We start from the raw sequence: 17,547 nt of genomic DNA, 5'->3' as shown, positions 1-17,547 counted from the left end.
AAATTCCACCCCAGCAATGGAAGCTCATCCTGTCAGTTGATCTCAGGCCACCCTCCTTCACTGGCTTGTTGTTGGTCATATAAAATAAAGGAAGATCTTCTACACAAGATAACTTAAGTTCCTGGAGAAAAAATAGGTTGTTAATGTAACAAATAAAGGCGCAATACTTTTTATAAAACTTCCTGAATAATTTTCTGTTACTATTTTTCTTGTCTAACATCAGGGTTTTTCTTCTAAAAAAAACAAAACAGCTGGTCTTAAAAACAATACCATCCTCAAGGAGAGCAAGGAAGGATTATAGGGATAAAAGTAGCATTGCAGCCTCATAAAAGAAACCCTGACTGTGCTTCTGTGTGCCCAAAATGGACAGAACTAAATTTCTGCAATATTGGTTTCTAGAGGGAAGTTCCATGAATATGGGCTCCAACATGAGTCCGAAAGCTCGGAAAACAAAACTTTGGTCTCAGTGAACAACCCAGATTGGATCCCATATACCCATATATGTATCCTGGGATATGTATACTCACTTTCATTCATGAATATTGATTTTGTCACAATGACTGCCTACAGATGCTGCTGCTTGGAAGACATTGAAAGAATGTGATGATTATTTCTGATCACAATATGTTCGTTAACATTAAATATATTTGTTCGGATTTTCTCATGTGTGACGAAGTTTGTAGCCAGACTGATATATGTTCTTAAAACATAATATAAATACCGTACTTTTCGGAGTATAAAATACACTTTTTCGCCCCCTAAAAGAGAGTGAAAATGTTGGTGCATCTTATACACCGAATACTGCCATTTTTGGCCTCCTGAAGCCCCACCCTGTGCGTCCCGCTTTTGAGAAAAACAGGCCCATTTTTCACAAACACAGGGTGTGCACAGGCTTTGGGATGCCTGCAGAGTGTTCCTGTGGGCTGGGGAGGGCAAAAACTTTTTTTTTCTTGCTTACCTCTTTGAAATTTTGGTGCGTTTTATACACCGGTGCATCTTATACGCCAAAAAGAGTGGGAGAGAGGGGGGGGAGTGCCTGAAGGACCCCATCCAATCACTGGGAGTCCAGGCACTTCATCAAGCAGTATACTGGATTCGTATTAGTGGTCCGCGGAATTTAAAATTATGAATTTTGTGGTCCCTGAGGTCCGAAAGGTTGGTGACCCCTCCTCTAAACTGAATGTTACCAGACTTTGAATAACAATTGTTAGACTATCTCTGTTGGAATAAGACCTTCTAGGCATAGTATCCTTAATTCTGTGCTCTACTGCCAGATAAAGTCATATCTAAAATAATCTCCCAAATTTTCATTTAATTCTTTTCAGAAGTACAGTACAATCCTATCTTTCTTTCTTTTTTAAGGTTAAAAAAGTCTTCTGAGTCAGATTAACTCACTGAAAACCTTGTATGCCAGGGTCACATAATATTTCAGAATGCCTTGGGTTACTTTTGAAGAGATTCACAACTGTAAAATAATAAACTGAAATATAGCCACGCTTCCTAAGCAAGTTCAGTTGAATTGGGCAATGAAGTAGGATAATTAAAAGATTGCAGAGTTCAAAGTGTTGTTGCAAACTTTCTGATGAGTATTGCTTGATTATTTTTTTGCATCACTCCAGTATTATAATGTATATTTATACATATAATTTATGTTTCTGTCATAATTATATAATTCTATTAAATAATAAAGCAGGATATATAAGTACATATTATATGACTATACAATTAGCATGCAGATATCCTTCTCTCAAAACATGTAGGGATTTGTTTGTAGGTAATATCGGTAAATAGCACGCTGAACTCCCAGAGGGGAGCAGCCTGTATTAAATCAGCAAGATGTATTGTTCTCAGGATTCTATAGGAAGTGACTAGTTCACCAAAATCTGCTACTGATAAAATGACTGGATTTTACATTTAAAACATTAAGGACTGTTCCTAATTTGTACCAATAGCTAAATCTGATCTAAAGATTCAGCTTTCCCATCAGGCAGTTTTCTAGAATGGTCCTTCAAAGTTTGTCAACCCTTTTGAAAATATCCCTGACAGTGGACTGCTGGAGTCCAAACTCTCTGGAAGTAGTTTTGTAACCTTTTCTATCTTGGGGACCATCAACAATGGTCTGTCCGATATCCTCAGAAATCTCTTTTGTTCAAACCATGAGACATTTGCATCTACCTATGTTGTGAAGAACAGCCTTTGATAGTGAATATCAGAAATTCTGATCTTTAAATAAGGCAGGACCTCCTACAGTCACACCTGATTATCCCACTGATTAATCCCACTGATTAAAACATCTGACTCTTCAAGTGAATCCTAGAGATTCACATACTTTTGCCACCCACAAATATGTAGCTTTGGATCATTTTCCTCAATAAATATACTGCTCAAAAAAATAAAGGGAACACAAGCAGAAGACATCCGAGATCTGAATGAATGAAATAGCCTTATTAAATACTTTGTTCTTTACATACATCACATTTTGTTTTTACTTTTCAAATGATTTCTTTCTCTTTTAAAGGGCATTTTCCCCATTTATATTATATTTATCATCCATAATTAGGCTATGATACTGGAAAAGTCAATACCTGTAGTCCCCAATGTGGAATCCTCTTTTGTATCTTATATCTTGTTGTGGTATTTGTTTAGTCTTGTTCTGTGTCAGTGTCACTTCCCTTTGTGTCTCCTCCAATTTTTTTTCAAAATTTTGAAATCTGTTCCAAAAATTATGTTGCTTTCTACACATATTTCAAGCAAAATCTATGTTGTTTAAAAGTAAAAATCACCCCTTAAAATTCCAACTTATCCCCATCTAAATGGAATTTTCTTCTGTTTACATTTGTCAGAAAAAAAGGTGTTCTTATTTCTTGATTAATATTTAGCAGAACCTGGTTTCTTGTCTTTTTCCGGAGAAAATGCACAAAGACCCCTTGGAACACTTCATAATTGTGCAAAATATGTATTGATCCTACAGACTTTATCAATCTGTATCAGTGTTAACTTGCTCCAGTCCAGAAATCAGACAGAGACTTATATTTTTTTTTCATTTTTTTATCAAACTTGTATGCCATCCATCTTGCCAAAGGCGACTCTAGGTAGCTTACAGACATTAAACAAAATTAGTATAAAATATTAAGACAATACATAGAGATCATAAATTTAAAATCCAATTGAAATAAAGGTACTTTGGATGGCGCTTATACAGGAGAAAGTTGTTGTTTCAATAGATCTTTGGGGCTTCATATGCTAGTTTGCTGTATGTAGTTACTGTTTTGCTGGTGCTAAGGATAAGTCCCTAGTCCATGAAGAATTTTCTCAAGGAACTGCTGATACAGAGGAATTAATGAGTCTGTCATCTGCACCTCTATAACTGTCTGGTTTGGTTCTGCAACCCAACAAGACAGACACAGACTTCAGAGGATAATTAGAACTGCAGAAAAAACAATTGCTACCAACCTGCCTTCCATTGAGGACCTGTATACTGCACGAGTCAAAAAGAGGGCTGTGAAAATATTTCTCCCTCACATCTGGACATAATCTGTTTCAACTCCTACCCTCAAAACGACACTCTAGAGCACTGCACACCAGAAAAACTAGACACAAGAACAGTTTTTCCCGAACGCCATCACTACTAAACAAATAATTCCCTCAACACTGTCAAACTATTTACTAAGTCTGCACTATTAATCTTCTCATCGTTCCTACCACCCATCTCCTTTCACTAATGACTGTATGACTGTAACTTTGTTGCTTGTATCCTTACAATTTATATTGACTGTTTCCTAATATGATTTGATTGCTTATTTGTACCCAATGACTATCATTAAGTGTTATACCTTATGATTCTTGATGAATGTATCTTTTCTTTTATGTACACCGAGAGCATATGCACCAAGACGAATTCCTTATGTGCCCAATCACACTTGGCCAATAAAAAATTTTATTCTATCTATTCTATTCCAAGATCCTAAGATCTTTGGACAAGAAGCTGTCTGCCATGCCCATGTATTTCATTTGTACCGCTATGGCCAAATCATCAGCATATCCAAATTTGTGTCCTCTTGTCGCTGGAATATTTGATATGTATAAGTTGAACAGTGTAGGTACTGATATGTATAAATTGAACAGAGCTTTGTGGGAGGCTGTTGTTTAACTTTCTTACCTTACTTATGTTGTTCCCCGTTACTATCACTCACTATTTTATTAATTAGTTGACAGAGTTTTTTACAGGAGATAATATGGGCCAGTTTGTATAACAACCCATTCTTCAAAACTGTGTTGTATGCCACAGTTGGAATCCTAGGGTTACAATAATAGCATATTATATTGAATGTTTTCTCCTTCGCTCTAGTTACAATTTGTCTTAGTTTCCAAAATTTTGTCAGCTGATTTGTCTTAAGTCTGCTTCTTTTGCCTTACAGATTCTTCTGTTTTCTCAACTTCTTTCAGATTTTCTTTAAACCCTGCAACTGTTGCAGTAAACTTATTGCAAAATTCTTCAAACACTTTCTGCATTCTGGTAAAGTACCTTTACTTGTAATTTGTTCTCGTGAATCCCTGCATCCCTCTCCCAATTTAGCAGTTTTTCTTATGGTTGCCATGGTGAAAAAGTGAAGGAGTGTCAATTGCTACAATGAAAGTAAAGGCAGACTTTTTGTTTTGTTTTGCTTCTCTCTATCTTTAACACTTTAGTCCCAATTAGGTCTCCATAGTTACAGTCTCAGTGTAAGTTAGTCCATATTTTTGTTTTGTAGTATCCACCAATTATTTGGCTTTAAAAGTAAACAATCAACATTTTCATGAACTTCCAAGCAGTCTAATTAATTTTACTATTTTTCAAAGGCACTTTCATAAGAAAAATTCTTTCTTCTTTTTTAAATGTTACTTTTGTCTGTTTAAAACTTTCTTAGAGCACAGTCTCCTTAAGCTTTTTGCTTTTAAAATGAAATCCTTTAAAATAGCATATTTTTTTCTTAATTTCAAAAAGAAGGAACTCATTGAGAGGCTTTGGTTTTCACTGTCATTTGGAACAGTGGTCACCAACCAGTGGTCTGCAGACCATTGGTGGTCCGTGAGAAAATTTTGATGGTCCGCAGAAAAATTATTTACATTTTTAAAATATTGCACTAAATACTATTTATCTTTTTTTTTAATTATATTAGTGGTCCATGGGATTTAAAATTATGAATGTAGTGGTCTCTGAGGTCCAAAAGGTTGGTGATCCCGATTTAGAGTATCTCCTTTAGGTTGTAAAGTAATTAAATCATAAAGTGATTAAGAAGATGAGACTTTTGCTAATCATATGTCCATGAAGCAGTTAATGACATGTAATAAATCCCTCAGCTCCCAAATCATTGGACATACGATCAACCACAAAAAAAACCACATTCCTGTGGTCTTCTTTTATTTATTTATTTATTTATTTATTTATTATTGAATTTCTATACCGCCCTTCTCCCTGAGGACTCAGGGCGGTGTACAGCCAGAATTAAAAAACATGCAGGACAAATATTAAAAAAACAATTAAAAGATATATAAATTTGGCCCAATTAAAACTCACTACCAATTAAAACATTTAAAACATTTAAAAACATTTAAAAATTTCTTCTTAAGCCAGCCCGGCTTGCTTGAAAAAATGAGTTTTAAGGGTACGACGGAAGGCACTGAGGTCTTGGATTCTCCTTATCTCTGGGGGCAGCTGATTCCAGAGGGTAGGTGCCCCCACAGAGAAGGCCTTCCCCCTGGGGGTCACCAGCCTACACTGTTTGGCTGATGGCACCTCGAGGAGGCCCTCTCTGTGGGAGTGCACGGGTCGATGGGAGGTCGTCGGTAGCAGCAGGCGGTCTCGAAGATAGCTAGGCCCTATGCCATGGAGCGCTTTGAAGGTGATAACCAGCACCTTGAAGCGCACCCGGAAGAGCTCTTTCACAGCAGAAGTAGGTGGTCCCCATTTTCTCCTTCCAAAGAAATTTACCTCACTCAGAACCATTTCATAGCTGAAGATTCCACTACTGTATTTCCTCTACTTCTGAGCTTCCCACAGAGGCATCTAACCAGCGTAACACCTCACCTGAAAGCTTAGATGCTGTCCTGTTTCTGGCCACAAAACAAATATGCAGAGAGGTTTGCAAACTTTACTAGGAAATTTTCCAACAAATAAAAAGGAGCAAGGAATGTGTATGATTGAGTGAACTTTTTCACTCATGCACTTCACAATGGCTGAGATGGGGTCCCGTCTTCCTCCTGAAGCCCATTACGACGCGGAGCCACAATACAACCCTGCATTGGCTCAGGTCGGGTTGGCAAAAAAAAGCAGTTTCTATTTCTGTAGAGCTGCCTGTATTGAGATGCCCCACCTCCCCGCCAGCCAGCTGAGCGTGGGTGCAATGCTCCTGGGCTCGTCGGCCTTCGGACATCATTCCCACCACTCAGCACAAGTTCAGGGGTTTGTTTCCCCCCATGGGGGGGAGAGAGAGAAAGAGAAAGAGGGAGGGACGGAAAGAGAGAGGGGGGAAGGGAAAGAGAAATGATATTATGAAAGTTTTTCTTTTTTATTGTTGCTAAACGTAATGTTTCAAAAGCAGAAAAAGTCACCCCAAAGAAGTCTTTGAGGGCTGAAAGCCAAGAGGCATGGATTTCCTCTGTCTTCTGCATTCCCATCCCACACTGAAATATATCAAACAGGCCGGAGTCTCCCCGCTAAGTGGTCCCGCTGAGCCCGTTTGCAAACTCCACCGAGCACAGCTCCAAACATTCAGCTTGCGCGTCCTTCCTGGCCAGCGCTGCAACGGCGGGGAAGGTGCGCGTCCTGCTTGCTCCACTCTTGTTGGCCACCTTTCAGCCAGAGCACCACATTTGTTTGTTTGCTGGTTGCCTCAGAGGAGGGAGTTCTGCTCAGGCTGCCCAGGCCCCCGCCATGGGGGGGGGGGAGAGAGAGAGAGAGGGAAGGGGTGAGTTTCCCCGACAGGATCCAGGTCAGAATTGCCTTATTTTGTGTGGATCTCTAATGCTTGGCTTTGCCTGCCAGTCTCCACTCCCCTCCACAGCCCAAGTGGTTGGATTCACACATGAAAATGGACAGTAGATGATAGATAGATAGATAGATAGATAGATAGATAGATAGATAGATAGATAGATGCATGTATGGACGGATGGAACAGAGAGAGTGAGAGAAATAAAGAGAGGGAGGGAGGGAAAGAGAGAGAGAGAAACAGAAGAAGGCAGAGAGAGGGGGAGAGAAAGAGAGAGAGAAACAGAGAGGGAGGGAGGGAAAGATAAAAAGAGAGGGGGGAGGGAAAGAGAGAGAAACAGAGAAGGAGGGAGGGAAAGATAAAAAGAGAGAGGGGAGGGAAAGAGAGAGTGAAACAGAGACAGAGGGGGGAGGGAAAGAGAGAGAGGGAAAGAGAAAAATGATATTAGAAAAGTTTTTCTTTTTTATTGTTGCTAAACGTAGTATTTCAAAAGCAGGGAAAAAATGAAAGGGCATAAAAGTGCATTTATCACATTTTTCTTGGAACAATTAGCTGAACTCTGCGTTATCATTATTTTAGGTAGTAAAACCTCATTATTCAGGTTAAATTGCCGGGTTGGCACTTTGCAATAAATAAATAAATAAATAAATGGGTTGCAGTTTGGGGACTCAGTCACTAAAAGTTTCGCAGTTCACAGCAACAACTTAACAGTTGTTGTTAAGTGAACCACTGCAGTTGCTAAGTTAGTAACATTTTGTTAAGTGAATCTGGCTTCCCAATGACTTTGCTTGTCAGAAAGATCACAAAAGGTGATCACAAGATCTTGGGATATTGCAACCATCATAAATATGAGTCAGTTGCAGTGGTGGGTTCCTCCCAGTTCGGCCCGGTTCTTCCGAGCCGGTAGCGGTGACGATATGACGTCACCGAACCAGTTCTGCCCCCCACGCCCCGTGCGCCCCCCACCCACCCCCGCTCCCAACCCCCACCCCCCCTTGTTATTCTTACCTTTTATTTGGCCCCACCCCCAATCTATTGCTGCTTCCTGAGTCTCAGCTGATGGCTAGAGGGAAAAAAACTGTTTAAACTCTTGCCGCGGGGCTTCAAAGGGCCGCCCTATAGCTGATCAGTGTTAAAAGAAAACTAATGAGTAGACCGGTGCCTGCAAAAATAAATGGGTAGATCAGTGCCTGCAAAAATACATGAGTAGATCAGTGCATGCAAAAATAAATGGGTAAACCAGTGCCTGCAAAAAATAAATGGGTAGATCGGTACAGCTCTGCAAGCAGTTAAACGCCTGGTAGACCAGTACCTCTGCTAAATCCTAAATAATTGTCACATGACTATCAAGCCACACCCACAAAATAAGCCACGCCCACAGAACTGGCAGTAAAAAAATTTAGAACCCACCCCTTGTCAGTTGCCAAGTGTCTGAATTTTGATCATGTGACCATGGGATGCTGCAATGTTTGTAAAGTGTGAAGAATAAGTCACTTTTTTCAGTGCTGTTGTGACTTTGAACGAACTATTCTAAGTTGAGGACTGCCTGTATCTGTAGAACACCTTCTATAAAGCCCATCATACATAAATTTAACATCAACTTAAACCTACCTCCTTACCCAAGTCTTTTTAAAGTCCTAGTGTTTAATTTTTTTTTAGTATTCAGCTTCCATGCTATTTTAAGTTTTTTTTTTTTTAGTGGGCTTAGAATTGTGTGTTACTTCCTGTCCCTTCTCTCTATCTCCGAAATTAAGTTTTCTTCAAATCCAGAACAAACCATAGCTTTCAAAAATTCTACCAAATTGTTTTGGATTAGCCATGGTTTCCCAACACTATTTAATTATTCCTTTATTTTACAGTTGTTTTTATATTATTTTATTGTATTGTAAGCAGCTCAGAGTCACTCTGGATAGCAAAATGGGTGGTATATAAATTTAATAAATAAATAAATTGAAACAGGTTTCAAGTAAAGGAGAATATTTGTAGCTCAAGGTTGACCTGAGGGGGTCCTTGGTGCTGTCTGAGCTTGCTTGTTTTTTTGAAGACGTTTCATTACCCAAACTAGGTAACATCATCAGTGCTAGGGTTTTAAATGAAACAAAATCCAAAGGGATTGAGTGGAGCAGGGCTGGTGTGCATCACCTCTTTTCTTCCTCTTCCCCTCAGCAGTTCCCATTGTGTCATGCCTTACCACCATACTCACCTCAGCATTTTCGTAGCATGCTCCTTTCCAAGCCATTCAGATTTTATGACTGCCACCAATTCCCAGCAGCATATCTCATTGGCCTGTCTTCTTTATTTCCTTTCCCTCAGCCATCATTACCTCAGAGCCTGACTAACCTCCATCAACATCTTTCAATCTCCTTTCCTTCCTACTCTCTTCTGCCTCCTCTCAGTCAAAACTGGTATCTTCTGCCTTCCTTCAAACCACTTCTGCCCAAAATAAGGGCTCCCAGTCTGTGAATGGACCAAACAAATCCAAATATTTGTATCTCGGTTCAGGCAGGGGGCAGAGTTTATGCATGGAATGTTTTGTACATCCCTACTCTACATCCTTTCCATTACCAAGAAAGGGGAATAATTTTGTGCAATTTAAATGGAGAGACATATCATCTAAGCAATAATTACATGGTGATGTCTTAAATTTCCCATGATAAATCCTCAAAATTTAATTCAAAAAAAGCAGTCCCCATAGTTATAATAAAAGCTAATAATACAGGTCCTCAGTAAAGAAAACTTTTGTAAACAAATGAATTTGCTTCAGCTGGAATTAGCAGAGTTTGTAGCAAAAGCAGATTCCTAGGGTTTCAAACAAGTAGAAAAGGCATTAGAGGGGGGGGGAATCTTAGCCTGACAGTTTCTTCTTTCATTCCAGCCCTTACATTCAAGATGCTCATCATAGCCACATGTTGCCCAAGTAAACCTAATCCATATAAACATGATAAAGCTATACAAATAATTAAATTAATGCTAGCACTTTTTCAATTAATCTAATAGTGTCAGAGTATGCAAGATAATCTACCACTATAGAGGTCCAAAGTACACTTTCATCTGATGCCTAATAAACAGTAAGCTGTACTTTGGGAAAATCCATTTTCCTCTTCTATCACAGCCTGGAAAGTAACAATCCACCATTTTCCTAAGCAATTTCAAATAAATGTATGCCACTGATTTGCCAACATTATTGATTCCTGTCCAACCGTATTCCTTCTCCCTACTCAATTCATGCTAACTTAGACAGAAAGAGACAAGTACACATATCTGTAACCTTTCGAATAAATCAACATTACACCTACAATTATTTCCACTGACAAAACTAATTATTTATTTGTATGCTCTGTTTTTTACTTTGGCTGTTCACCGCCCTGAGTCCTATTTGGAGAAGGGCGGTATAGAAATGGAAACAAATAAATAAATAAATAAATAAATTATCACACTGTTTTTGTATGTAAAATAATTGCATATAAAGACAAATTTATTCCTATGATAGCAGGAAGTCAGCAACACGGTGCTTTCAAACACATGTCCATCAATTCAACCCCCCTAATTTTTAAACATTTGGGAAAAAAATGTTGTGAAACTGCCAAATATGAAATTGCAGTACATTTGCATAAAATCTTAATTTTCTCTATCATAATCTCAGTTTAATATTCAAGCATTTAATATTTATTTAATATTCATTCTCACTGGGTAAGAATGCTGGGTGACCTTGGGCCAGTCACTTTCTCTCAGTCCATCTCACTGGGTTGTTGTTATTGTGGGAAAAGAGAAGGAGGAAGGAGCATTATGTATATTTACCACCTTGAAGGAGATATAAAAATCTAATAAATAAATAAATAAATCAAATTGAAATTACTCAAATCTTGCAAGATTTTGGAATTTATTACTGAGAGGTAATATCTAAATGACATGTTTACCCATGCAGAACTGAAATTAATAATGCTTAAGAAATATATCTATATTCACCCATATAGAAAATGTACCATTAAGCACACTTATACAACAAACCTGCATTATATCACATACATAAACCAAGAAAGTAAAGCACATGTATACAGTGCATAGAAAAAATATCATCACCCTGATAATCTCCACCAACCATATGTGGTACCAGAGACAATCCAATAAATTTAAATGATAATGGATATTAAGAGTTGTGTGAAGATTTAGATTCTATTCCAAAAAGGTGCTTCAAGGTACGGAAAGGATGTGTCCATAGAACTTCTCTATAACTCTTTAACACAGCCATGTCTTTTCCTGGAACAATTGGCAGATGTGCAATTTCCAAGAAAAGGTCTGCTGATTTTAAAAGTTAGAGGCAAATGCTATGTCCATGCTTCAAATTGTATTTTTTGAATCAAATCTGAAGCACTGCACAGTCCAATTGATTAATGGCATTTGGTTTGCAATATGGCAGGTAATCTCTTCCCTTTTCTCTAAATTGAAAGAATTTTTAAAAATATTTTAAGACCAGCTGGACAAAGAGCTTGGGTGATACCAAAAAAGCAGGCACACTGATGTTCACTTTCAATATACTGGCCACTTCAGTTTTAATAAAATATCATCCCTTTAATGCAAGAAAATTAGGTCAATTTATCTGATCAAGGTCTTATCAGTGCTAATTAAAGTCATAATATCTTAGGGAATCACATTTTTTCTTTAGTGAATATAAGCACAAAGGTAGCAGGCCTTTACTGCTGTAAATAAAATACAAAGAAACAAATAAATGTTACATTTGAATAAATATTGAAGACACACTGGGAAAATTTTTCTTAACTTTAATATACAAAGGAACCAAAGCTCAAAATTTCTTTGCCTATGTCAAATTCTCAGCTGAATGAAAGGCAAGAAAGAAAAATCAATAAAGTTGAAAAACTAAGTACTTAAACAGTTTTTGCATTTATTTTGGTAGCATCATTCAAAAATCAGTAGCAAAATTAGATTGTATTTTCAATATGCAGCAAAAAATACTTGATTCATATAGATAAATTTATTTTATAAAGAACAAATTAAATGCTTTTGCTAAGCAGTATTAGCACTTACTAAAAATCAAGTAAAACTTACTTTTTTAATCCTAGTTTCAAGAAATTCATTAATGCTTCTAATTGTAAACTATTTATTTTAACTGTAATCATCCCAATTATTTAATACCTTCAGATCATAACAGTTATTTAATATAATCAATACATGACAACTATTCTTCTGACCAGTGTTAATACAAACAAAATATATTCTTTTTAAGGCTACATGTTTTATCAAAAAACCTCAAAAGATTTAGCTCATCAATACTGATCTCACTAAAATAATTGTCAAAACAGCCACGTATTTCAGCAAAATAGTTATTTCAGTAAGGATTCTCATTTATAGGTTTAAAAGTTTAGGAATTTCCAGTAACTAAATATCTGCAAAGTTACAGTGGCAGTAACATAGCTTCTTTGAGTACAATGAAACAATAGAATTGCATAGAAAACATGGGAAAGGAAGTTTAGTCAAAGATGAATGACCTAAGCAATTTTTTTCTTTAACAACAGAAAACAAAGAGGTTTAAGAGTGGTACTTCATCTGTCTTCAATCATGTTAATTATATTTTATTCTTTGCTTACAAGTCTAACACAAACACTGATTTGTGAGAGTTTAATTCACTAAGTTGTCAAAACAAAAAGTTTTGAAATTCTAAGGCATCCACAAGTTCAGACAACAAAAGGCATAACGTGTCTGAACATATATAATAACTCAGAAATCTTGAACGATAAACTAAGCATTCTGAAATTATTTCTCTGGCAATGAATTCAAAGACCGCTAAAACTTTGTTCGCATTCCCAGAAAAGTAGATTCTATAATTTTCTTTGCCAATATGTTAACCAAAAACAATCACACTGAAGCATCATTGATGTTTTAGGCTTAAAACAGTATTACTAATAGCTTCCACATTTGCCAAATAATATACAGTGAATGCTGAAAATTCAAAACATTTAAAAATGTATAGGGTTGTTTGCCTTTTTATTTTTTACTTAAATATTCAGAACATTTCAAATTCTCTAAAGCTGTTCATATTTACCTGAATGCTAAACACTTTCCCATTTAAGATGCTTTTTGAAAATTTCTTTATAAGGGAATCAATGATCTATTACTCTATTTGAAAGAGCAGATAAGACTGTAAGGTCAGACTGTATGTTTTTTAAAAGCTTTTTTGTTCAGGTGAATGTTAATAAAAGATGTATGATTTCACATCTTTAGAGAAGGAAAGCAGGCAGCTTTCTGACAAGGAATACTTCACTGATGAACCATTTATCATGCTGTACTTGAAACATAGTAATCAATAGTTTAAAATTGTCTCTACATTTTTGCCTAGGGCATAAATGCAAATGAAACTTTTACAACAAAATTATTCACTGAGAAAATAGCTCTCAAATAGCTACATAGCCTACCTGAAGCCCTCGCCTTCTCAGAATGCTGGATTCGTCCATTCTCTCCCTCATTCCTTCTATAACAATATAGCCATGCTCTAGTATCTCAGACTTCGGCTCACTTATTCAGATCCAAGCAGCTGCTAAACACTTACATCACAGTTTATCTGATTGGAAAGGAATAGTCAGCTGACTTTAGCCAGTTATTCACTCAGCAACTTCTGAGCTCATGCATGTTTGCAGTGCTGTATTACAAAGCAGCAAGTGGGCTCCAGACACCTAACAAATTTATCTAGACAGGAGTAGCTATTTGACAGAGGAAATCCTGCAAGAGGATTGTTATTCGCACAGAACAATACGCCTGCCATCCTGTGCTTGCATGCCATTTTAAGCACAGTCTATAGATCAAGTTTTTGAGAGGAAGCAGTGAGGTAAAAATGCCTGAGTTAATTAGCAGTGGCACCTAAAGTGAAGAGAGAAATTAAGAGTAATCATGTAAAAACTGAAAAGAAGCTGGATATTCAAACAACATAGCTCACTGATTCTAAAAAACAGGACCAGTTATTTAGCATCCTAGGAAATAAGAACTGTCTCAGGATACGAAACCATTTAAAATATCAGTACATACAGGATTAATATCTGATTAAAAAAACAATTATCAGTTAGAAAGTTCACCTCAAAAAAGAAAGCCATAGACAGAAATATTATTTCTACCATCATGCATAATTTCACACTCTGATCTCAGTTGTTTACTCTGATCATTTTCATTTTATTCCATTCCTAAACAGAAAGGTGCTTAATGTTGAGATTTAGATCACTGCACATTGCAAAACTAATGTACCACAACATTCAGATATATTTAAAGCTTTAAATTCTGCTTTCTGTATTTCAGTAGAGAAAAATGACTGAATGTCAAAGGGAAATAAAACTCAGCTTGACAACAAAACAATGCCTCATTTTTTTTTTTGAGTTCGTGATTTCTAGACAAATTTTAAAAGAAAAGGGAAAAGCTATTTGATTTTACTTATCAGTATAAGCTTAGGTTATCCCAATTATTGATTTTTTGAACCTGTCATCAGGCTATTAAACTTGAAATCAATTGATTAGACTGTATCATTAAAAATTGCTTAAGGATTTAACTGTCTACCTACCAAGTAAATTGATTGCATTTCATGCTTCATAAATGGGCCCTGCCATTCTCTTTACATGACAAATTCTTGCAAACACATATTTGAATTCCCATTAAAAAAGGAACTTTTAAAATATATGAATAACAAATATATGAAGATTAGTTTTTGGAAACAACTTTAAATTAATTCACAAAATTTAAGGATATATAAGCAATAAGACACCACCAAAGCTGACATCAGCCACAGCATAGAAGTAACAAATGCAGGCTAGAGAGATTGAAGCTGGCCCTTTAATATACAGTTCTCTTTCAAAAGTATATCAGTTCAGTAGTTACCGGCAATGTTCCAAAGGTATATCAGTTCAGTAATTACCGGGCAATGTTCCAGAGGTCTTGGCAGACGGCCAGCAGGCTAATGCAGGAATGCAGACTCCTTTTCAAGGCCACTAGTGGGAGGGGACAGAACATTTTCTATGCTGTGGCTGATCTGGCAGCTGTGAACTCTCAAGCAATTTGCCCACAAACAAGGAAAGCATATTTAAGTCCTGTGATGCCCTGCTTGAGCGGCTTGGGAATCCCAAAACTGCTGCAGCCACCTCTGATTCCCAAGTGAGCCCTGTTATTCGGGGCCAATGGGGCACCAACCTTTCGGCCTTGACCAGCACCAGGAGCCCTGGCAAAGCCATTGTTGGACATATCAGCCTCATCCAAGGAGAGTGGCTGGGAGGGACAAGGGGCGTGGTCAGGCATGGTGCTCTTCAGCCGGTTCACCGAACTGCTCAAAAAGTTAGCTACCAGTTTGGGTGAACTGGTACGAACCAGTTGAATCCCACCACTGGATCTTTCCTCTTCGCATTGGGTAGATTTGGGGAACTCTACTGCCAACCCAGAACCTCATGGTCTCAGTATGTTATCTAACTTTCCCTGACCGATCCATTGTCCTTTTCAGAAAAAGGGTGTCATCCAAAATATTCATACACACAACTGGTACCAATTATGAAGATGCTTTTAATGTACACTCAGCAACCACTCTTTATGATTACAAGCTAAATAATCTCCCTTCTCTATTACAAATCTCAAATCTCACGTACAATATCCTGCTTCATTTGTCTATGGATATTCTCAATCGCCAAGGTCATGGTTGTCCCAAGTGTGCTTTTTCAAAAGGCAACTGGACTTTCATTGTTTTTCTTTGAAGATATTTCGCTTCTCGTCCAAGAAGCTTCTTCAGTTCAGAATGAATAGTGGAGAATGGAAGAATTTATATTTCTTGTAGTCATATGGTCGTTAGCACTATCCACACCCATTTGCACTATTCAGGTGACTCTGAGGGCACAGATAAACCAACTTTTAGAACGTTTTGACAAGCAAGGTCAATGGGGAAACCAGATTCACTTAGCAACCAAATTACTAACTTTTCAATTGCAGTCATTCACTTAACAACTGTAGTGCATCCAGCCCATGATGTGGTCGGATCTGGCCCATGGGGCTATTCTGATCTACTCAATGTGAAGAGGAAAGAACAGGCCAGCATAGCTTTGGCCCGGTCTACCCATAATTCCAGCTGCCTTAAAGAATAGCAAACAGATGCAGCATTCCTTTCTCTGTGCTCTCCAAAATATATATTTTTTGTATTTGAATCCAAAATGCAGTGGTACGGTACAAGACGGCAAGTAAGAATACACAATTAAGAAATGTTGTTTGAAATAGGTGCTTTGTAAACTTATCTGTAGCAAGTCTTCCCAACCACTGTTTTGCAAAAGTATTCACAATAATAAATATACATCAGAATCCAAATATAGGGTTCCAACTTTAGGTGACATTTATGGCTGCTTATTTTGTTTCTACTAGTAGTAAAGAAATTATTCCTGAAGTGGTATGTGTGTAAAAGGCAGCACTGATCACTGATCATAACAGCACAAGAATAGGCACTAAACACCAGATCCATAGAAGCAGGGATTTACCACACTAGATACAACCCAAGGGGTAGATCAGTATCTCTCAGGTGAAAGATGTATGGACTTTAACTCCCAGAATTCTCCAGCCAGCCATCAAGGAGTTTCCACAGAAGATTGTGGAGAATAATAGAGCTAAGAATCTGTGGGAGTTCCGGATCCAGAAGGACAGGAAAGCATTAGATAATCAACCAGACATTGTAGTAGTAGACGAATTAATAGACAAAGACCAGAAGAGCTTGGGAGGCCAGGCAAGTGGGGAGAGGCAAAGTGCCCCTCGACGTGAGTAATGTTGAATTGGTCACATCCACCCAATCACATGACCAACCAGCCACATCTGCCCAGTCACATGACCACCCAGCCACACCCACCCAGTCACATGACCACCAAGTCATGCCCACCAAGCCATGCCCACAGAACCGGTTGTTAAAAAATTTGAATCCCACCACTGGAAAGATCAGGCCAGCGTGGCTTCGACCCGGTCTACCCAATGTGAAGAGGAAACATGCCAGCAGTTTGGGGAGTGGTGTCAAGCTGGCCATGTCCACCCAGTTAGTAGTAGGAGTGGGAGAAACCTCTGACTTCCTGCAAGTTTCCCCACTGACTTTGCTTGTGGGACATTGGAAATCACAACCACGTGGCCACAGCTGACTTTGGTGGCGCTCCAGTTGTTTGTGAATGCAGCTGGTCTGGATAGTCTTAAAATTTCAGCTTCACAGAGGTAATACCTAAACCACTTCTTCAATTTACTTCCCCCCTCCAAATTCCAGTTAACACAGCTGGATAATATCCCAGCCTTCATATTAGAGTCTGTCCAGGACGAATCAAGACTGTGACATTTCTGAACAATTTTGTCTATCTTCTTCAATACACTAAAAGACAGTGTAACACCCTGCACAAGAATGGAAGCCGATAGTTTACCAACAACAATAAGGGAGACATAAGGATGCTTCTCCTCCCTTATTGTCAAAGTATGGGCTTATACCTGAGACTGTAACTGTGCCTGATCAGGTCCAGTTTCAGTCTTTCTTTGCAGGTAATCCAAGGATTGTTTCTATGACTCCCTTCATCTCCTAAACCAAGATGCA

General features: G+C 37.9%; 1 protein-coding gene across 6 annotated transcripts in view; it reads right to left on the bottom strand.

The window, feature by feature from the left end:
• Window positions 1–17,547, bottom strand: part of MAST4 (microtubule associated serine/threonine kinase family member 4) — a 199,890-nt gene that overhangs the window by 138,138 nt on the left and 44,205 nt on the right. For 2 of the 6 annotated variants that reach the window (XM_034441022.3, XM_087885744.1), the window contains exon 1: window positions 13,397–13,548. The exons of the other annotated variants lie outside the window; for them this stretch is intronic. In XM_034441022.3, coding sequence (XP_034296913.2) covers window positions 13,397–13,447 — 51 coding nt within the window. In that variant the 5' untranslated portion in view covers window positions 13,448–13,548. Of the gene's footprint in view, window positions 1–13,396; window positions 13,549–17,547 lie in introns of those variants that run through there. 6 annotated transcript variants of the gene reach the window in all.

Source organism: Pantherophis guttatus, chromosome 2, assembly GCF_059756535.1.
Source record: "Pantherophis guttatus breed Tessera chromosome 2, ASM5975653v1, whole genome shotgun sequence".
Taxonomy (NCBI): domain Eukaryota; kingdom Metazoa; phylum Chordata; class Lepidosauria; order Squamata; family Colubridae; genus Pantherophis; species Pantherophis guttatus.
Note: the sequence above shows the minus strand (reverse complement) of the source record. Positions and strands in the feature narration are given on the sequence as shown.